The 23,386-nt window shown below is 39.7% G+C and overlaps 1 protein-coding gene across 6 annotated transcripts in view; it reads right to left on the reverse strand.

Annotated features, from left to right (window-relative positions):
- SATB1 (SATB homeobox 1) overlaps positions 1–23,386 on the reverse strand; it is a 93,896-nt gene that overhangs the window by 61,962 nt on the left and 8,548 nt on the right. For 3 of the 6 annotated variants that reach the window (XM_075083203.1, XM_075083201.1, XM_075083198.1), the window contains exons 1-5: positions 12,471–12,945; positions 9,359–9,594; positions 5,387–5,563; positions 4,379–4,505; positions 3,528–3,651 (exon numbers count right to left, since the gene is read on the reverse strand). In XM_075083203.1, coding sequence (XP_074939304.1) covers positions 3,528–3,651; positions 4,379–4,505; positions 5,387–5,563; positions 9,359–9,569 — 639 coding nt within the window. In that variant the 5' untranslated portion in view covers positions 9,570–9,594; positions 12,471–12,945. Of the gene's footprint in view, positions 1–3,527; positions 3,652–4,378; positions 4,506–5,386; positions 5,564–9,358; positions 9,595–12,308; positions 12,379–12,470; positions 13,865–23,386 lie in introns of those variants that run through there. The other 3 variants (XM_075083202.1, XM_075083200.1, XM_075083199.1) reach the window with 2 other exon arrangements.

Here is a 23,386-nt window from a genome sequence, read left to right on the forward strand (position 1 = left end):
ACATTAAAAAAATAAATGCAACAGGGCTGCCTGCCTGATCACTTTAGAGTAGCTCCCAACAGACTGAGGTAGAGTAGAGCTTCTGTGCAAGGGGTTGGAAGTAAGAATTGATGGTAGAACAATTTCTTTACAACCCTTTGGAGACTGAAGAGCCAAAACAGGAGGGAAATGAGATCTAGGCCACTCACGAGATGCACCAATTTAATGGAATGCACAGGACGGCCCAAAATTGAGCCCTAGATTAAATTCCAAGTTGCTTTCCCCATCAAAAGGAGCCTGGAGAGGAAGCAGAAATGAAGCAAGATATGCGTATCAAATACAAGAAGTCTTCAGTCTGGCATCTGTGTATGCTGCTAGTCTCTAGCAATAAAATCTGCAAACCTGAGGTAAAGCATGAAAATACACACTGCAGCGCATAATTCAGAACAGGCTTGGCTTTTCCACGTGAAATTTGCAGCATCCTTTTACCTTGTCTGCTTGAAATCAAAAATTTCAGACTAAACCTCTGGACAGATGCTTGCATTTCCACGGCAATTCAGAGCCATGCATTTGCTCTGGTCCGCCCTGAGCACACCAAGTCATGTCAATGGGGATTCCCCGTGATGCGGGTTCGTACACTGAGCGCTAAACCTAGTCTTCAGGGGTGGCCACAGAAGTCACAGAGCAGGACAAATACTGCAGCTTCAAAAGAGGCCACATATTCAACTCTCCTACTGAGAGCAAGAGTCACAGTGGTATTTTACTGAGGAAGGCATGGAGAGTTCATACCTGTATGCCCCAAGGCTTTAGTTGGACAAGAAATCAAATGGCAAAAAAAACGAAAAGAAAAAAAAATGCGCTCAAGGAGATGATGCTGTTAAGTTTTCAAGACTATAATTAAGACAAACGGGATCTCAAAGTTTGTTTGCTCATATATTTTCAAGCTATTAAATATACCTGCACTATAGAAATAGTTTGCTTGGGTTTTTTTGCAGTACATACAATATCAATATTCTGAATAAATATGAGCAATTTTTTTAACATGCAAAAGGCAAGATTGATTAAGAAAATACAGTCAATTCTAAGTGAGGATGATGATTCTCAGTTTTCCATGCTTAGATGGGGCTTCAGAGATGCCACACACTGAGCACAGCAACTTAAATACTTTACAACAAATCCTTCCATACCTACACAAAACAGAATACTGGTAATGACAGTGACAAAAAATGGTAACTACTCTCATTTCCACTTTGAGTCATTTTTCTGTGGTTAATAAATTATATCATAACAGTGTTAATAAGTTATGGTATGGTGTCACTGCATTAGTTTGCATTTGTGATGAAGCACTTTGTATGGCATTACCTATGCCCGTGATAGTACATAACAGTAGAGACCACTTCTCTGCTCTCAGAAGAGCCTCCCATGGTGACATGTTGATGGACCCTCTACGGAAACATCGCCTCCCGACCTCTGCCCTGCTCTTACTTCTCACCTCCGTTGCAGCAGCACACCACTGCAACGCAATCCTCCAAATACATCTAACAGAACACACTCTTATTTCAGTGTCCTTTCCATAGGAGCGACGTACAATGAGTTATTAGGCAAATACGGGAAGCATTCAGACCAATTTCGTCACGTAAAAAGGACACTGTCGAATCAATGCGTCCTCCCTCCCTCAAGCTCCCAGAGGGAAATGGGAAGATTTAGACTGACTGATGGGCTCTTGATCAACCGCTGTAACAGCTTGTTTTTCCATAAGTTAAGAATGAATAAATAAATAAATGTGTTTTAAGTTTAATGTGATTTGGTCTTTAAAGAAAAAAGAAAAGCAGAAGCTATTTAAATTCTTGGAACCCAACTACCATAGCGCTGGTGAAGACGGAGATGACAAAAGTAATAAGCATGCTTTTAACAACAGAAAGAAGCTCATAGATTTAAGTATATTCTTTTACAAATAAAGAAGTGCAAACAGTAAACAAACAACCCCAAATTAGAGTTCTCTAATCTGGGGTTTTTGTCATCTCAAGCGCTAACTTCAAGAGGTGTTATTAGGCAAGATGGCTTTTGTTCGTTAAAATTGTTATCTAAAAATTCAGTATAGTTTAAAACCAACTTTTTGAAAAAGTGTAATTATTGAATTGTCTCCTGTGCTACGACACCATCTCTAGTGAGGTATTCCTTTTAAAAACTTTTTTCTGCTTTATCATTGCATCGTCTACGTATATACAGAAGCTGCTATGTGAAACACAATGCGCAAATAGAAATGAAATATTCCATCTTAATAGAATTTACTTGCTTTCCGTCAGTATCAAGTAAAAATCGGCACTATTAGATTAAAATGGAGAAAAATCCCAAATTATCTGCAGCCTCCGTAAGCCAGCAGTGCAAAAGCTCACATGCTTTTATAGTAGGTACGTACAAGATAACTTTGCAGACATATTACTGGAATGGTTTGCAACCAGTGAAGATAATTTTGATTATTTCCACTTCAAAACTTCCTATATTGGAACCACATCACTGAAAACAATCTAACCTTAGGGGAAAAAAAGTGATGGGAAAACAGCCTGCTAATATGTCCGCTGGAAAGACAGACAGAGAAAAAGAGGAGTCCTCTATAGATTAACTGAAGTCTTTCAGAGACAAAGACTCCAATATTCTGAGCCAGAGAAATAAAATCCCCATAAAAATACCTTTACTTAATTTACTTCCTTAATTTCCTTTTTCCCCTCCCTACTACAACTAGCATCATTTATTTGTATACTCAATTTGCCTCCACTGCACCACAACAAAATACATTTTAAAATTTAAAAGGTAAAAATAAATATGACGTTCCCACCATGGCATCATTGGACACCGTACTGCGAAGAAAAATTAGTTGCGCCTTCACAGTAATTGGACAAAAGAAATTACCAAAAAATGGCAAAAAAAAGAACAATATGACTAAGGCTTGAGGGAAGCATCAGTTCAATATTCAGCAATGCATAAATTGAGGTTTCATTTTTGTTGAGGTATATTTTGATTAGAACTAATAAATGGCTGATTTTCCTTTGGTTGTTTGCAACAACAACACATCATCCAAAGAGCTTTATTCTTTATTCCCCTCTCATATAGCATGCCAAAGACTGTCTCATTTTATGAATTAGCATTTAAAACTACTGTAGGTTATCTAACAAGCATTCAGATTCAATAGTACTTTTGACAGCAGTAAGTAAAGAGCCTTTTAACATCTTGAACACATGTGCTTGAAAAAAGTAGTTACATCAAAGCAGTTCAAAGACTGAAGACAAAAACCAGTTAAAATCCAGTTTGCTGTGAGACAATTTTAGTGTGGTGTAAACAACCTTTCACGATTCCCCATGGGGAACGTTGTAAGACTACGTTCAAAATGAATCAGGCGTATTTATAAAGATCATGAAGTGGTCAAATGAATTTGCATTTTTGGCAGATTCGCTCCACCGGTACTACTTGCTACAGTCTGTAGAAATCTCAAATCTCACATCAGCGTTGCCTATAGTGCTTTATTATTTATTACATGTTATGCTAAGTACCTGTGAAAGGGGACATTCCTTGGCCAATGAACTCTGGTTCATATCCTTCAGTAAGTCCTTCAGAGCATTTCTTACTGTTGTGTGAGACCATTGTTCAGGAGGCAAGTCTTCTAGTTTAGGGCAACTATTTGAAACACAGATTAGAAAAGGGATTATTACAAGATTGCATCCTGCTGCAGAACATTCCTTTAAGACAGACAGATTTCATTTTGCGCATCAAGCAGATGCATCTGGAGATTGCTCTCGGTCTCCTGATTGTTCCGATTAGTTAATTACTTTATACAACACATCTGCTGTATTGATGCATGAATTATACATCAGCTGCATGTGGCGACTATTTTTTCATGTTACTTCTACCTTCCTGCTCTGATGCGCTTGGTAAAACAATTTAAGGTGTAATGCTTTCTCACGACTGATCATGAAAAGCATTAATATATTAACTGTTTTTTTCTTTTTTGTTACCGTGAAATTTAAGAACCTAGACAGCAACAATAAGTGTGAGCAAGTCATTCTTTTACAAAATGCACACAGATGGTACTGTTCATGATATGCAAAAATATTTTTCTCTTAAGTAAACTTTATGTAAAATGCCTTCTTGTAATGCATCATTTAATTGACTAAAATGCAATATAGTTTTAATGAGATATCCAAAGAAAATCTATGTATCAGACCTATAAAAGTTTTCTGCAATAGTATACTGTGAGTTAAAGAAGAATTAGAGTAACTAAAAAGGAATTTAGATAAGCCTTTGTACTTGGAGCACACAGCACAGTGGGAATTAAATACAAGCAATATTAACAGTAAGAGCAGACAAGTAACAGTTCACATCCCAGTACTGGTATGCAACTTACCTGTGTAACTGGATTTTCAGTGTGACCACATGATACACATCTTGCAGCATGTCTGCTACTGTAGCATCAGGGGCATCTGTCACATAGGAGAGTGGAACTGGATTCCACTTCCCAACCTGGATAAGCCCTGCAGGATTTTTATTTTTCAAGGGGAGGGGGAGGGGGCAGGAAGGGCAGGAAAAATTGAATAAAAAGTAATTTACCTGTTAATTCCTATGGGCAAAATAAATATCTGATTTCAACAAGATTTCAACCTTTGTTTCTAGCCTCTTAATTCCAGCAAAACAAAAGAACATCCCCCCAAAAAACCCCCACCCACACACCACCAAAGATATGCTTTATCTATATTATGGAATTATACAAATGCATTACAGTAGAGTTTGTTTTTTTTTAATATGTATAGAAGTGTATTTTCCTAAGTTCCCATGAATTCAATAGGACATGATATAATAGCATTCCTCTTAATAAATTAGAAAGGATTTTGCAATGCAAGGACTGAGTACAAATAAAAAAAACCACCACCAAAAACAAACAAACAGAAAAAAGCCCCAAAAACACAAACAACCCCCCTTACCAAAAAAAGCCCCAAAGCAAAACTCTGCAGTCTATAAAACCATCAGGAACAAAATAAAAGAAACAGAACTGGATATTCAGTCATAAATGCAAGTTGACTCTCAACAGTCCATCTGCTCAAATATGCTTTACACTTCCTTGTGGATCCTCAGTGGAGCAGATTATTAAGGTCAATAAGCATACTAATGATTCAGTTGAAGTCTTTTTTTTTTCTTTAAACAAAACAAAAAAAAAAGAATCTACCTCCACGTTCCCCACGAACAAAACATGCACTATCTAAACAAAAATACATTAAGGGGAAAAAAAGGTAGAGACAGAATCTGCAAGAAGTTTAAGAAGTAAAACCTGCATCGCATTCCTGAAAGAAATCCTGCCCCTCCCCCAAGACCCCACAAACAAACATAATTCATAGTACAATTTCATAATCTTATTTACCTTTTGCTTGGGCAGCAGAGCTGTGAGAATATCCAAGTGATAGCAATGCCATTTCAATCAGTTGGTTGAAAAGCATATCCTTCCTCACCAACACAAATTCTGCATGCTCCTCCTTAGAATCATACTCGATGGCATTTTCATAATGTTCCACTACACAGAAAACTGGAAGCATACTTCCTATTAAAAAAAAATGAAATTTAACACATTAAACTGGAGTTATAGTAGAGTAGGTGGGTCTATACAGCCTTATGTAAATAAAACCTGTACGAACAAGCAGAAGAGGCATCAAGAATCATCACAAATATTTGATAAACGTATTTCCTGAGTCCTTTCCCCTCACCCTCCCCCCAAAAAAAGAGAAAGTTCTACAAAACATACATCTCTCTCAAAAGCAGAAATGCAAATCTATCTTGCTTGATCAGATACAGATTAAAGAATTACCTTCTATAGAAATAACAAGGTTGACTGAAGAGAAGTTGATTCTCTCTGTCCTGCCTGATTTGTTGTGAGTAGCACGCAGCACAAGATCCTAAATACATACTGCAGATGTCTTCACTGTAAGCCATTTTAGTACCAGCTACATGATTTTGTTCGTTAACATTAAAACTTTCTTAGTCCTGCCAAAAATATTTAATTGCCTTCAACATCAACAACAAATCACCTTGCGTGTTATACATTTGCTCTGAAAAGAGTACGCAAGGAAACAAGGCAAAAGTTAACACTAATTCGTGCTTCATTCATTGAGTGCACTTGAGCACTACTTTCACTCGCATCTTTAAGAAACAAATCATGATTTCAATGCCGTTTTAAGAAGTGTACCTGCAGTTCGGGCTTTTTTTTTTTTTTTTATTGCGTACTGAACTTTGCATTCAACATTTCTGGTATTCATTGCTATTTTGGTATGCCTGAAAGCAATTACTAATTTCTAGCTTTGTAGCATCATATGACAAACCCTTCCCTATGCTGCACAGAATATTAAGCAAATAACCTTTTTCCCTTTCCTTTGGCTTTTTTTTTTTTTTTCCCCCCCCTCCCTTTTGACAACAGACACAGAAGTAACAAATGACCCAAGCTGTTTTAGGGACAAAGTCTCTCCCGGCAATCAGATCTCTAGACTTTGTGAAAATCCCTCCTGGCCTCCCAGACAGATGTGGATGACATGATGACCTCAGACCCATGGTTTTAGACCCCCATCCCGTCCCGCTGTTTCCAGCAGCACAGGTTAGGTTCTCTTAATGACAGAAAGCAAAAGGGTTAAAAGCAGATGTACAGAACTGTCTTATGGCAGCCTGCCAGAGGGGTATCATCTTTAGCATAAATGATGACAAGGGTTATTTTAACAGGGCACCCAGGAACTCCAATTAGTCCTACAATGTTAATGCCTCTATAACCACTGCCCTCTAGACTTATGGAAACCCCCTAGCCTGCTAAGGTGCACCAGACATACCGTAGTCGAAAAAGATTTACTCTTGACAATAGATACATGCTTTAAGACCGCGTCTGTTGATTTGTGCTCTAACGTATAGCAAGAAATCACGATAAAAAAGATACCTCTTAAGCACGTATATTTAAACTACATCTGTTCACCAGAGAGTCAATCTCTGGCAAACAAACCCCTTCAGGCTCGCTTGGAAAAGCTCACAAACTCACTCCAGTTTGCCCAATAGGCTCAGCATGAAAGACAAGACTAAAAGCTTGCCAATATTTATGTAGTGCAGGAAGGAGCTTTTTTTTTTTCTCTGTGTGTGTCTTGTTTTTTTTAAATGTAAGTGAGACTGGTCAGGAAGGGAGAGAAGACCAAAGCAAAAGCAGTACATGCAAATTGGTGATTTCTTAATTCGTTTTAATTAAGCTGTGGAAAGCTTTCTAAAACACACACACACACTTCATCTGCAAGAAGGTGGTGGGTTTTGGTTTTTTTTTTTTCCCTTCCAGGCTCTTAAAATTGATGTTTGACCTGCTACTGTCTGACTCAGAGTAAGGGCTCAAAATTCTTGACAAGTTCCACAGTTAATACCTGAAGATAAAACGTAAGCAAAGCTTCATTTTAACAAACAGTGCAGATACACTCAAAACCAGCTAAAGCGTGTTTGTTTTTTCCCTTAGCAGTTCCTACAAATTAAGCTATGATCAGACACAAAACTAGCAATGCACAGGTACTTCACTGCACGTCAGCACACTTTTTTTCCAGGTACACGGTCTCGTGGGTTGCAGCATTCTGAAAAACATGGTACTTTAAACAACGCAGGAGAACCTCCTGGCCACATTCTGATGAACAGCACAGATTATCAGAGGTGGATCCTGGTAGTGCGGCACAGGTATCACCTGACTGCAAATCAAGCCACTAAATCTTTTAGCAAACTGTCACTAGTGTCCTTCTGTTAATGTGAAAAATGTTATACAGGAGAGCACAATCTCAGCTGGCTGATCACTCCTGCTAGTACTTGGCAAGACCTCCAAGTGCAGCAACTTCATAACCTTCTAGTATTAAAGGGGAGAGCACTGGTCAGTGCTCACTGCTAAAAATACAGCATGATTTAAACCTGAAGGCAGTGTTAGAGCTTTTGCTGAAGGTTTACGAGTCTGTGTAAACAGCACGTCTGCCATAAGGAGCAGTGAAGTCTGTAGAATCCTTGTCTAAAACTGTCCTGGCATTAAAGTTTGCTGTGCAAATATCACATAATACCAGAGACAGCTGAAATCTCCTATTTAGGAATTTATGGAACTTATATGTTTGCAGGCGTCAGAAAGTCCTTTTTATATAGCCCCACTGCTTCACTGTACAATATTAATGCACTCTGCTTGAAAAGCCGTAATAAATTATATTTTTAATGCTCTTACCCTGCCTTTCTTAAGATGCATACATTCTTGGCAAACAATCAATAAATAGGGTAATCATGAGCAGAGGCCAAAGAATTTGCTGAAGTGCTGTTTTTCCATTTTTAATAGATAAAGATCTAACAATACGGACTGCTGTGTCTGTTCATTTCAGGATCAATATATTCTTTGTTTTCGCCAAACCGAGGAAAAAATAAATGATTGTACGATAAATGTTATGCGTCAGACACAATGAAATTCCTCTGCCTTCTAACTTTGTGTGTTTAATAGTCTTGGTTGCATTTTGCACTTTGCTTAGCAAACGCAGGAAAAATCTGGATTATAAACATACACCGATTATACTGAGAAAAGTAGAGGCTGTTTTAAAACAAATGCCAAATTAGACGCAGCGTATTTTGATTTAAATTAGCAAGCCTGCAGGACATGGTCAAAAAGACTTACACATTTTGATAAGCAAAATTTATAGATTATTGTCCATTAAAAGTATTTTCAGTGCAAACAAAAGCTATCCACATACAAACATCAACGATTCTAAATGTGCCTTTTCCTTGTGTAAATGTCTAATTACAGCAAACCAGCCACTGAAAAATATGACACCCAAGTTGTTCATTGTTCAATAATGAATTGTACTTAAGAAAATAAACTGCGAAGACTGACATCATAAATGACTTTTCCAATGTGATACCTAAAGATTTACACTCTCTCCTTTAAACCAACTTGTAACCGTTATGGAAATACTGCTGCCCTTCCAAGCTTGGACCATCATTAAAAGGAAAGGCAAGAATTTGTTTTGGGGGTTCAGTATTTACTCTTTTTGCATTTCTTAGCCCAACACTTACTCAAAGGATTAATGCATTATATTACTTCTATTTCAATGTAGGAATTTGTTTTAATCAAGGCAGCTAGCCTTTACCTGAACACAAATCAGACTCCACCCTGTAAAGCAAGATGCTCCACCCAAGCATGAAGATTACATTTCCCAAATGTGATTTATATCAGAGTTGGGAATATATAGTATTTTAGAATGGAGATTTAATCCTGAAATATAAATGAAGTAGAGTCTGCAAAAGTATGCTTTCCCCCCCAAATATTATAAATCATATTTCTCTAATGCAGAATTATCAAAAGCGTTACCTTTTCTAATATTAGTTTTCATCAGGTGTCCAGAGTGTTTTAAAGGCACTCCTTGCATTTTAGTTCCTGTACTTCCAAGTCTTCCTCTTCCTAATGGGCTCCCATTCTGTTCCAAGCGCGCGATTTTGGCTGGTGGACCCTTCGGATCGCTTACATTGTTAGACATTTCTGAATGTTCTTTCCCCTGAGTTGCCTCGTTCAAATGATCCATACTCAGTCCCGCCTCTAAAGATCACCTGCCATGATTCAAAAAAAAAAAAAAATATATATATGTTGCACGCGTGTGCGCATATGTATACGTACACAGCCTGCACATGTACAGAGAGAGAGAGATGTGTCGTAATCTCATGAAGAAGAATAACTAACTGTTTTAACTGGAAAGAAGGTGCCTTTTTTAAAAGAAACAAACTTATTCTCCAAAACTGACCTCACACTCCAGTTTACAAACAGATCACACCATAATCTGGTGGAATTGTTTTTTTAAAAGGCAACTGGAGTACCCCTTTAGAAAAAAATCTTCAAAGATATTCTACTGAATCTGAGAGAGTCTAAGAGTCATATAAATGATGACGATTGTCCAGGTATGTGCTCCAACGCAGCTATTGTTACAAATCTCACAGAAAGGTTTGTTATTAATCCCGGGTGTTTTTATTGTGGTAAGGGAGAAGGGGAGAGAGAGAGAGAAAGAAAAATAGTGAAACATTTCTCGATCTACTTGATTAAAAGAATGGATGCACAACAATAGATGGTTAAAACTTCAGTTGAGGGAGCAACAGATTTATTAGAGATGTAGAATATTGTCCATTTACACTTCTTTCCCCCCCTTAAAAAAAGAAGTTAGAAGAGAATTTAACATTTAACTTCAGAAAGCAGTGGCGGAAGATGGTTGCTTTTGAGTTTCCTAACCAATATTACACAAAGAGTTTATCAACTTTTGCAAAGTTCGAAATATGCATATGAAATTTTTCAGATGTTAAGCTTTAAGCGTTACTTTACTGAATTAAGAAAAATAACTCGGAAGAGAAGGCAGCATCTCAGAAAACATAACGCTGGGAAAAAACACCCACAATTTCTACAGTACTCTTAAAGCCCTTAAATATAAAAAACACCCAACCTGGGTGATGATAAGTTACATGCTGGAACAGCTATTTGAAACCAAAACACAGAAGTTATTTCAACAGCAAATTAAGAAAAGTTACACGTTAGCATGCTTATGCTTCCCTTCTTATAAACTTTTGAAACCTCCGTCCATGAATAACCATTCCAGTTAAATCACTAAAAATCTCCCAAGCCTAGAAAATAAGGGAGGAAATTTTGAGGATTTTTGACACTCATCAGAATCTGTTTTGCCAAGTATGTATGTGTGTGTATATATATACATACATATATATATATATATATAAATCAGTTGCTGAGAACAGAGACATCTTTCTGGTTATGATTTCATTCATCAGTACTGTTGTGATTGTTAGGTATTTTACCCTACCTTTCTCTGAGCAAGGTGTGACTACACTGACAGTTATGTTATGTATACAATATAATCACTAAGGACAGGTGACTAGACATTAATTTGTGAACTAGTATTTACATTAGCAAGTACAAATACTGAGGAAGTCATATTTAGGAAGACTGGTGTGAATCTGATAATTGCTGCTTTCCTCCAGTTGCCTAGTAATTCGATACATTTTCTCCACATTTCACAGCAAAGCTATTAAAGCCTAAACATCTTGGGATTTTTTTTTATATATACTTCTGTGTCGCTGGTATATATGATAATGACAATTCCGTAAACTATTTTTTTCTTGTTCGAACATCGTGCTGCTTTTCCCGATACGGTGAAGAAACAGATAATATATCAATCTTAACGTTTACAAGCAACCTCAAGAATAGTTAACTGAATAGCTAAAGTTCAGAAAAACGTTATTTTTCCTTATGCTGTAAGGTGACAGGCTAAGGTTTACCATTCATCTCGATCCCATCTGTTTTAGATCGTGTGTCTCATTAACAGTAAACGTGCCTATTTTAGCCACTTTTTGAAAAGATTTTATTTTTTTTTACTGTGTTAACTGCAGCCGAAGCAAAGTATTACAGGCTCAAACCATTAACATCTTCCGATGTTTCTGACAATGCTAACATACTATAGGACTGCTTCTCTGAGACTGGTCTCTCAAAAATAAGAGGATTAACAAAAAATAAAAAAAAAGGGGGGGGAAGAGTTAAAAAAAAAAAAAAGAGGGCTGAAACAAGAAAATCCTTGTCACTTTTGGCAACTTCAGAAGTACTCTAAGGCACCGACGTTCATTGCTACAAGAAGCATCTAGTCATCATGAGTCAGAATCGCACTACATCATGTACAGTGAATAAAAGTGATAGATCGCACTTTAGTTAATACACTGACTACAACCAAAACACCAAATGGGTCATTTTCGCTTGGCCTGAGAATACCCACCCATCGGCATCCTTTCACCGCTTAGTCATCTTGTAAAAAGCTTTATGTTACAAAGCAAAATTACATGCACATAAAACACCTAATTTACTCATTTAAACTCCATGCCCAAGGCTAAAGTTCACTGAAACCTCAGTTTGGAATAGTGATGAGCAACAACCAGCGTGGCCTGCCCAGGGAGAGGGTTGCAGGGAAGAGCTATCATCTCTGCCGGTTCCAGGCCAAGAGTTTCCCTGGGTTTCGCATTTAGGCATCTTTCACAACTACAAGTTTTCATCACAGGCATTGAGAGAAGAGCACAATTTCAAGGCGCAGTTTCCCAGAGACAGCGTACACGTACGGGCACACCGCGCAATTTCTGAATGAGAGTCGGTGCGGTATCTCCTTTTGTCGCGATGTAACGCCGCCGGTATTATATTATTTCTTTCTCTCCTCCTGAATCAGCCCCCTCCCCATGCCTCTCCCCTCCTCTTCCCTCCCTCCCCCATAAAAACCCATAATCACATTTGAGAGAGGCTCCGCACTTATCCGTTCCATATGGCTCTCACAATCCAGGCCAAGCTTTCCCTGTGACCTTTTAAAGAGACAAAGAAGCAAAGTACTTATCTAGAAACAGAAACACTGCAGTTTTCTGAGTGAAATTAGCAAAACCGACCCGAAACTCACCACTTCAAAACTTGACAGCATATAAATAACAAAAACAAAGGAGGTTTCCTTTGCAGCCCGAGCTCTTGAAGAGGAAGAAGTTCAAGACTGATGTTTTCTAGGTCCCCCCCTTTTTGGAGGGGGGGAGAGGGGGGGCAGCAGACCTGAGGACTACTTCCCCTAATATTCTCTTATTTTTTCTTTTTTTCGTGTTGCTATTTTCCTCTAGGCGGGGAGGGGCAAAAATAGATAGCGAGAAACAGAGTAGCCATGAGCAAAAATGGCAATGGACAAAAAATACAGATTAAATATCTTTTGAGAGCGCCAATTTTCGAGGTTTAGCAACGGAAGAAGGAGCTGAAGATCAAATTGATCAGACAAGTGTAACGCTCAAAAGGAGGAATTCATCATCATAATAAAAAAAAATAAAGTAGCAGGTTTAAATTGAGGTGGAGGATGACTTAAGTCTAGCTATGCTTTCAAAAATAAAACCAATGCGTACAGGAGCAAGTGAGAAAGGGGGGTATTAAAAAAAAAAAGCAAAGGAAAAAAAAAGGCAGCTTTTCTATCCAGTGTGAAGAGCAGAAAGTCTACTTCTAGGTTGTCACTTACACTATTATTCTCCAATAGGCACCCAGAGGAGCAGCACACACAGAAGGAGCCCGCTCCCCTCCCCCTCCGCAAAAATACACACCGTAACAGCCCCCAAACTTTCTGCGGAAACCTCAGCCCCAGAGATCGCTACTGGAGATAAAAATAATAATTAAAAAAAAAAAAAAACAGCGTAGAGAAAATTGCAGGAAAAGGCACTAAAATGCCACTTTTAATCTCGCCTTTGCGGTCCGGGGAGAGGAGAGGAGAAAAAGAAAAAAAAAAAAAAAAAAAGCAGAGAGGACCTGTCTCCTCTCATTTACCGGGGGCTGTTGTGCGAGTGAGGGGGGAGAGGGAGCGAGAGGAGGGGAGGGAGAACAGAGGGGAGGAAGGAAACACACACAACAAGGCACACCACCACCACTACAAAAAGTGACGAGGTTTCACTCCCTCCGAGTCCAAAACCGGGAGAAATTGTAATTAAAAAAAAAAAAAAAATCAACACAAAACCCAACCCTCTCTATTATTAAAAAAAAAAAAAAGAGAAAACCCAACAAAAAACTGGTTCTGCTTCTGCAAAGAAGAAAAAAATATCTGGGAACTCCGAGAAGAGTTACTCGCAGGAAGGGGTAAAAAATATAAAATAGAAAGGTTGCAAAAAGCCAACAACAACAAAAACCAAGCCAGCAAAAAAAACAGTAATAATTGAAAAATAATAATAATGGTAGGCTTTGGGGTTTTTTTTGTCTTTTTTTTTTTTTTTTTTTAATTCTCGTTTCCCCTGGCTGGCTGAGTATGGTTGTTATTTAGGCCGGTTTGGTGGTTGTTGCTGGATGTTACATGGATATATATATATGTGTGTGTGTGTGTGTGTGTGTGTGTGTCCCCGGACGGAGCTGCCTCGCTCTGCTCTCTCTCCCCCCCTTCTCTCTCTCTCTCTCTCTCCCTCTCTCTGTTTCTGTCCCCATTAAATTATTAGTTGACTCATCACTACTCCTCCTCCTGCTGCTGCTGCCGCCGCCGTCCCCTGCTCACAGCCTCCTCGCCTCCTCTCCGCTACCGCTCGCTGCCGCTGCTGCCGCTGCCGCTGCTTCTTCTTCCTCCTCCTCATTTTAATACAAAATAACACCGAGGCCACCGGCTTTTTTTTTTTTTTTTTTTTTTTTTTTTTAACAGCCCGAGTCGGGAGGAGGACGCAGCCTCCCTGCTGCTGCCCGGAGCCCTTCCCCGGCGGCCCCGGATCATCCGACGCGTCCTGGGAGAGAGAAAGTGGCAGAGAGGAGGAGGAGGAGGAGGAGGAGGAGGAGGAGGAGGAGGAGGAGGAGGAGGAGGTGGTGAAGGAGAGAGGCGTGGGGGAGGGGAGGCCGGCGGGGAAGTCGGGGCGGGGGGGGGAAAGCTGGACGGGAGAGGAGAGGTGGCAAAGGGGGACCGCAGGGAGGAGCGGGGAGGGGGCGCCGGGCCGGGGGCGGGGGGGCGGCCGCCGCCGCCGCCGGTAGGTGAGCGGGGGGGGGGGGGGGAGGACGGGGGACCGGGGGAAGAGGGCGTGCGGCTTCCGGGCGCGCACGAATTTGCAGCCAGGCGGGTGCGGGTGAGGCGGCCCTGCCTGCGCCGCGCACAATGCCCGCCGCCCCGCGCAGCGCCGCGCAGCGCAGCGCCGCCCCGCGCACGCAGCGCCGGCCGCGCAGGCACGTAGCAGATGGGGGCTCTGCGGAGGAGGGGGCGAGCCGGCGGGAGCTTGGTGTGGGGAGAACGGGGGGGGGGGGGGGGAGAAGAGGAGGAGGAGGGGCGGGGGTGAAGGCTGAACAATATCCTGCCGGCGCCGCGCCAGCGCAGCCCCCGCCCCTCGGCGCGGGGGTTGCGCGGGCCGGGCCGCGGCGGGCAGGTGCACAACGGCGGCGGCCGCGGAGCGGTGCGGGGTTTCCGCGCTGGGGAGGAGAGGGGGGCGGCCGGGGCGCTCGGCCCCGCGCACCCGCAGGTGGGGGCGCGCCGCGGGGGCCGCCCCCGGGGGGCCAGCAGGCCGCGTGGGGAGAAAGAGGCTCCTCTCACCCCCGCCTTGATATGAGCAGAGGTGGAAGACAAGCACCAGGCCCATTAGAAGGGGGCAGAGGTGGGGTGAGCGTGCCCCCGTTCAGTGGAGGGCATCAGGCACACGGCAAGGGTGAGGCGGTGGGCGCCGTGGCAAGCTACATCAAACAGCAACATACCCTAGGTAACAGCAATAAATCACTCCGTGCTCATAACGGCGAAATACTACGGCCCCACCGCGACGCGGGACGTTACAAGACCGTCCCTGTATAATGTCCGCAGACCAGGACCGAAAGCCACTGGTAAAAGGTGAAAACTAAAAGGTGGTAACATTGACAAAATAAATAACTGCGAGACAGACTTTTTCCCACAATGCACTTGGTAAAAAAGTAACCCAACTAGACAAACTTGAAAGCAACAAGTTTGTACAAGCTACGAGATAAGAGAAAAATTAAACTTCTTTATTGATAAAATGCATACTCTTTGAATATACTGTGTCTAAAAGGAAAGCTGCATCATCAACCACAGAAAACATGAATTATTGCACAGGCAGATATATAGCCAACATGTTTAGGGTAGTGACTTTAAAAAAAGAGGGGGAAAAAAACCACAACAAAACAAAAAAAACCAACAAAACTCCATACCAAACTACACATACAACTTGCAGCAGCAAAAGTAGAGAAGTGGGGAGGCTAATACCAATTCTGTAACACACAAAATAGCATGGCCTCTGAACAAAGAAAAGGCAAATCAATAAATCCATGAAGAGCAGGATTATCGTTACTCATGTATTACTATAAAACAAGAGGAATGCATCGAGGCTAGGTAAAGAAACATGCTGACGTTTACCGAAATAAGCACAAACAGCATGCAGGAAAAAGAAAATGGTAATAGGGTGAAATACATGAAATATTTATCGTATTCAGCAATGCACAAAATAGATTATAATCTCAGAAGCAAAGAAATGCAAGGCTCGAAAATGAACACGCTGTTACATAATACCTTTATTCAAAGGGGAGCAAGTGGAGGTGGCATACATAGGAAGCACAAAAAGTTGTACATATGTTGCATGCCCTGAAAAAGGTTACTAAGATTGTTACCGAGAGTGCTGAAAAGGAAAAAAACAGTAAAAAAAAAAAAAAGGAAGAAACATGTTTCACAAAGAAAAACAAGGGAAAATGTAGATGACATCTTCCATAACATATGATCAAGGGATAACTGTCTAGCGGGTTGTTTATTTAGAAACCAATCTTTTTCCAACAAGATAGAATGAGTATTATTCAGTCCCTCTTAAAATAATAATAATAAAAAAAAAGAAGACAAAAGAAGAATCCTTATTTCCCGATACGTTTGAATACTTGGAGGAAAAACGGTGTTAACTAGTTGAATTCAAACTTTGCGGCCACAATGGAAAATATCAACATTGTATCAGTCTTCGTGCTTTTCAGGAAAGCCTGATACAGTAAACTTCAGCAGTGAGCAAGACTGACCTCCAAAGAAGAAAATAAATGAAGGATGAGAGAGTTTTAGCTGGCAGTATGCTGCCTGCAGTATGATGGAGGAAAAGGACAGTGGAGATAATTTGAGAGATGCAGAGCTGATTAGAATAGAGCAGATATTTCAAAATATGATCTGGAACAAGATTTGGGACTAAAACACCACCTTATAAGAATGATTACCAGATATGACAATAACAGAACCAAACTAAACCAAACAGATTAAAAGCCTTTCTAAAACAACTTTTGCTTTGGTGTTCACAAACCAGTCCCTTCGTGGTCAAAGAAACCTTAAAATGTTCGGATTAAAACAAACTAATTAATCTAAAAAGCAGAGACAGTGAATTAAAGGAGCAGAGAGATAACAATCTGATAATACAGGAGCACAGAAGGCCTAATAATGATATTATTATGCACACTAACCAAACACTGACAAACAAATATTCTGTTAATTATATAATCATGCATATGCTTCCTATGCTTGAGATAAATGATTATGGAAAATAACTCTCTTCTTGAAACTGCATATATGTACTAAACCTTATAAACTCCCTACAACATGGATTAATCTAATTCCCGTACATCACTTATGCCTGGTAAAGTATTTACTACAGACTTGGAAGGCTGAGCCTGGAACCCTTGCTTTGACTAGAAAGCACGAATTACTGAAGGCTGCTACATCTTGACATGTAGACAACAATCAGATTTCTCTTATCAATACCAAACTACTTGGAATAAATTCAAGATACAGATATCTGATTTTCATTTGACCTATTCCAATTTGCACTTCACTGTGTCAACTTTGATATTAAAATGTTCCACTAGAATAAAGATATTTATAATAAAAACATATATAAAGAACAGAAGATGAATAGATATTGTCATGGATACATATGCAGGCAATCATTTAAACACGCGGCAATAGTAACCTCACATTTTTCATAGCTTCTAGTCAACATACAGCAGACAAATATATGCTTAATAAAGCTTATTAATCCTTAATAAAGTTGTTGCACTCTGTTTATGATATATAAATGCATTTTGCAGTAGGTTGTGGTTAAATAAGACAAATACTTAAAAAAGTTAGACTGTGTTTTTTCAACCCCATGGTGAATTATCTCCCGAGCAGCAGTCTCAGTAGCTGCAAAACAAAACAAATTCTCCAGTGTGGCATGCTGCCTCGGTGCCTCCTAAGGTCTCTATTCTAATCTTTTCTTGTTCAAAATAAATTAGGAAATATGGGCCCAAATCTTGAGGCTTGGCTCTCATGCAACGCAAACAGAAATGACCTGGCAGCAGAGCAAAACCAGCATGGCTGTGTATTCTCTTTTATCAGATTTCTTTGGGGAGATCAGGCTGATTGGGTTTTATACATATGTACTTCTGACAACTCTGCGGCCATTTGGGTAGCTCATAAGTACCAGCCCGTGCTGGAGATGATGCAGAGCTGTGCAGCAGCAGTGGGACTGCCAGGAAACTCACTTTGCTGGGGACTTGAATGCATTTTCCCCGCTGCAAGGGGCGATGCGTGCACATCTGCGGACAGCAAGGCAATGAAAAATACCAATCCATGGCTTTCTGAAGGTAAACATCTACGGCCAAAAGGTGGATGGCTCCCCAGTGGGCTTCTGCCTAATTGCCACGTGGGTTAGACGGAAATGTGGGTTAAGGGGAAGGATGCGCCCTGCTGTCCTTTCCCATGTCCAGCTGTGCAAGGGTTGGCGCAGTCACTGCTGTGGTGTAGGCGCAGTCCGGTGGCCCCGCATGTTTTGGACCTCGGATTGAAGGTGCTGTTCAGTCTCCTCAGACTGACTTCCCCTCCGTTTTGCCCTGCAACAATAGTTGCCTGACACGGCCCAAACACCTTAACCAACCTGACTGCCACAATCTCAATTTACATATGACCCAAGAATCCCATGCGCACCAATGTGAATCACAGTGTTCTGCAACATCCCCCACGCTAAACTCAAAAGTTACATACCAACCTAGATTTTTTTGACTGCAACCTGCCCCAGCCTGGATAGGATGCCTGTCAAAAAGCAAAAGTGCTATGAAATGAAATTCATAGCACTGAAAGGCATCGCACACAAGCTGTCGTCCCCTCTCACATTTTGCATGAGCAATTTCTGCTCGTTTGTGTTCTCTCACACACGATGTCCTGAAACAGTTACGTAAAATGAATATTTAACTTACAATAGTCAGCTGTATTGAACATCACTTAATTGCTTATTAAGTGAAGTAAATTATCCTTACCATATTCGTCAGAGGTGAAAAACCTACATATACGGCTACATGTAGTGCATTCATTAGTTTACGGACCCCAAATCCCCTGGAAAGTATCATATATCTACAGTGTCCCATGGTGCAGTATTTTGTAGTTGGATGTTTCAGCTAGCTTGCAGATATGTAAAATCATATACAAACAGACATCTCCCTATTGATTGCCTCTGTGACGAGGTTCGTTTACTCCTGCAAACATTTTCTGCAGCGTATTTCAATCACGGAATCTTCTTTTAAAAATAGAGTTGAATAAGTATATGCAAAATCTGGTTTTGGATGAAACAAGTCACTTTTAGTCAAACTACTGCACGATTTTGCATAAGTCCATTTCATAGCTGTATGTCTATTTTGACAAAGACGTTTGTACAACTGAAGTAAATACATACAGTTGCTGATGTGGCCCTGACAGTCATTTCAGTTTGCCCCTTGGTGCCAAATGAGTCACAGAGAGGGAAAATGCTGGAAGAAAATTATGGAGTAAAACCCAACAAAATTGCTTGGTATGATGAAGGGTGAACATGACCGCTAATGGAAATGGAGTCTTTTACCTCTGGCTGCCACGAGAAATCCTAACTGGTTGAAATTGTAATAGACAGGTGTCCGCTTTCCCATAAAAGATCACAGCAATGAATATTAATGGATTAATCACATAAATCTTACTCTGTAGTTGCACGGTTTCCACCTGCAACGTGGACAAGCCGGGTTCACACACTGCAACTTCCACAAACACTGTCTGTATGTTATTTAATATAAACCAACAATTTTATGACTGTGGATTTCAGAACAACTTCAAAAAAAAATCTTCAAATAAAAAGCTTTGACTTAAAAACCCCAGAATTTTGTGGACCATATCCTCTTCCATCCGTAACAGTAGACTAGATCCTTGATGAGTCATGCTCGTAATTTCCATGTGGCAGCTACAGCCAACTGCTTCCACAAAAAAGAACAAAAAAAAAGTAATAGAAATTTATATAATAATATTTAATGCAATTAGGCAGCTGGAAGAAAGGCGGAAAGCTGGCATCTTAGGATCAGCCAAGTTCAGGTGAAGATGTTAAATGTGGGACACGGGGAGATGAAAACACAGTGGTTCCTGTTAAAACCCTAACCATTGCAGCACTAGATAACTCCTAGGCATGAGATGGGCATATAACTGTTACCTGAAAGAAGGGTCGGTTGATAAGCAGCTATTTTAGGGATGTGTCTGAATAGAAGCTCTATTAATTTAATAGTATGTAAACCATGATCCCCCGACATATAAATCAGTAGAGCTCCAGTTATTTTCACTTGTTAAAAGCAAAGTAACAAGTTCCCTCCGAAATGTTTTGAAATGTTGTTGGCTGCTGCTGCTTCTCTTCTCTTTCCTGACTTCTTCCAACCAATGCACTTCTCTCCCAGTCAAAAAAAAAAAACCAAAAAGGATGCTTTTAGGAATACAGAAGCTTAATCCAACGATTCTGGGCAAGGATGAATTTCACACAGCCCAAGCAAAGCTGCACATCACGGTAGAAAACAGTCTGAACCATTGCAGTTAGCACTGCAGAAGGATTATTCAAGCATTATTAGCTAGAGCCCAGATGCCCGCACTGCTGAGCTCAAACCACAGTGACTTGTTACACAGGAATACTTCATCAACAGGACAAGCAATCATCTTTTTCTTTGACCTGATAGCATGAATAAAATCTACTGATAAAAATTGAAAACATGGAAGAGTTTAAGTCTAAGGAAATGGTTAGAACTGATTGATGACTTGAACTATGTCAAACTTTCATTATGAAACCCAAAACCACATGAAATGTCCTGTTTCCAGTTTCATTGTTAACTCAGACTCTGCCCAGGTTCTGCTACATTTTTTCTAAGGTTCAAAACCTTTTAAGTAAAACTGTGCATCTAATTACGGCCAAACTTGACAGGAGTCAATATTCATTGTACATAAAATACATGCAAAATGTGTGGGTTTGGTGTAAAACAAATTGAAAGTTGGTGGTTTTGGCCGAATTCGCTTTTTCTTCTAGGGCTCCTTCCAGTCTCAAACCCAGATGATTCCACAATAACAAAGACTAAACGAATTAGTTTTTTCACAGCTCTTTTCAGGAACAATTAGCTGTTAATATTCACAGTTACTTCAAGGAACAAGGTACCAGTTAATATTCAGGCGCTAACAAAAAAAAAGGTGTAGCATATGCAGTGTCACTAAGACAAAGGTCACTTATACGCGTTTCAGCCCTAAGCTGAGTTTAAATGCAAACAACACAAGCAAAAACAAGCCACTTCAAAATGTTACTCCAAGTACCCTGTAAATGTTCAAATTCTTGTTCTAATTTAGAAAAACAGAACAAAAAGGAGAAATTAACAAAAATGTATTCAAGTATTTGATGTATTCTTTTGATAAAACAACTACATTTCTAGATTTCCTGCTAAGTGGCTACAATGGAAACAATCTGAGATGAGCAGCCGTTGGGAACCCACCAAAATACAATATTTTTAAGGCAAAATGAGGGCAATATTTATGATAGCTCATTTATACTCATGCAAGTGCCAGAAAGAAATGCCTGAATAAGTGTGTAAATATTAGTTCCTGAATTAAATATCAAAATCTGGGGGAAAAGTTTGTATTTTATGTTGACATAAGAATAGCTGACTAAGAAGAAACTGAGGCATGCACATGAAGTTTCCTAGAAGAGAGCTTCAGCTGTGATAGAAGAAATATAATTTGAAGCTAACTATTTTTACAGCATCCATGTTAATTTCCATAGGATATCTTCTACATAATTTGTTTCTGGCAGGTTATACTACAAACTCCTTCCTCTATTAGATTTTTTTTCCTCAGAAATGTTGATAAGATGCTCATGAGGAATTTTGAAATGTTCTGCTCCTGAAAAAGATGCCGTGCATTCTCTCAGCTCATTTTTGTTTTATAGGTATACAGATGGAAAATCTCTCTGCGCCACATCTGAAAATGTGCCGTTTCAAAGGTGGGTGGAGCCAGGTGAAGAAATGCTCCAAATTATCGCAGTCATAGAAAAGTAATGTCCAAATCTATTTACCCGTGTTCCTGAAACACAGGACACATTCAAATATAAGAATCCCCCAAGATGCTGCCATGAATGAACTACACAAAAAAACCTATTATCTCATATCCAAGCCCATGCTTAAAGCTCTTCCAGGTCTTCTTCTGTGTAAAGAGAGAGAAAATGTATTTAGCTCTTCTTTTGCTTAATACCAATTGGCTGTTGCTGTGGGCACATCGCAAAGGGTTATCGTCTTTTTTGCTTGATTTAGGTCTTATGACCAAAAGAAATATTATGCCCAGTCCATACTGAACTTTTAATAAAAAGCACTAAAGCAATCTGCTTCATTGTCAAATGATTGAAAGAAATTTAATTAATGCCTTTGGAGGGAACGCCTATATAAGTATCACAATCACAAGAATGTGCGTATACGCATATATGAATGCATATGCACGGGCACAGTCTACCCTGTTGCTTTAATGTCATAACACTATAGGCCATGAGCAGCTGAAGGCAGAAGTGAACTCACACAGTTTAAAATATTGTGCTGACATAATTTTAAGGTTAAATGACATTGTATAATTTATTAGAAGATTAAACGCTGGCTTCATCGCAGGACAATTTAGCTGTAGAAAAGGAAGGCAGTATAGAAATGCTAGCAGACAAACAAATGAAAAAAAGTAAGATAGAAACAGGGGAAAATGAGTTTATGCCACACTGACAAAACCAAAAACAAAAAAGCCCAAATCCAAAAAGCAAAAAACACAAAGATGCATGAAAAGCAGTATGCTATGTTAGATGTTTATCTATACATAAGAGACAGGTGTCACAAAAACAAAACAAAAAAATCACGAAGCTAAAGAGAAACTTTAACTCACCAGTTTCCATCTGTTATATCTGAATTCATGCATAATTGATTATCCATGACTGGTAAGTTCTTTTTTTTCACTAGCCTAACACAGTTTTCTAAACATTATGTGTTAAATCACCACCAAAGTAAAGGGTGTTTGAGAAACCGTAAGGGCAGAATAAAAATTTTTTAATGAAAAATAACATGTCAGTTAATAATAGAGCTGACCTATGTTTAAGAGAGAAATTTTAATCATGTGCATATTAAATATTAATAACCTATTCTGTTATTGTTATAATAAGGTTAAGTAAGCTTCTCCATGCTTAAGGAAAGAGAAAAAGTAGGAATATATAACAGTGAAAAAAAGCGCTGAGAAGCAGAGACATAAGGAAAATGTGTCAACAATAAACAAGAGGAAATGAGAAAGAAGGAAAAGATGAAGGTGGAAACTAATCTCTATGTGTCATTATGACTGCCAGAGTACTGGCAAAGAAGCAGCATCCTTTTATTTCAATTTTAATCATTTCTGAATTTTAATACCCTGCTCCTTTTGTAATTCTCCTGGCATTCCCTATATGCATCCATCCCAGCCAAAACACCAGTGTAAATTAAATGGCACGCAACCACACCACTGATGTAGTTCTCCCAGTAGAACCAATTGAGTGACCAAAAAGCAGGGAAGGT

Source organism: Phalacrocorax aristotelis, chromosome 2 (assembly GCF_949628215.1).
Source record: "Phalacrocorax aristotelis chromosome 2, bGulAri2.1, whole genome shotgun sequence".
NCBI lineage: Eukaryota > Metazoa > Chordata > Aves > Suliformes > Phalacrocoracidae > Phalacrocorax > Phalacrocorax aristotelis.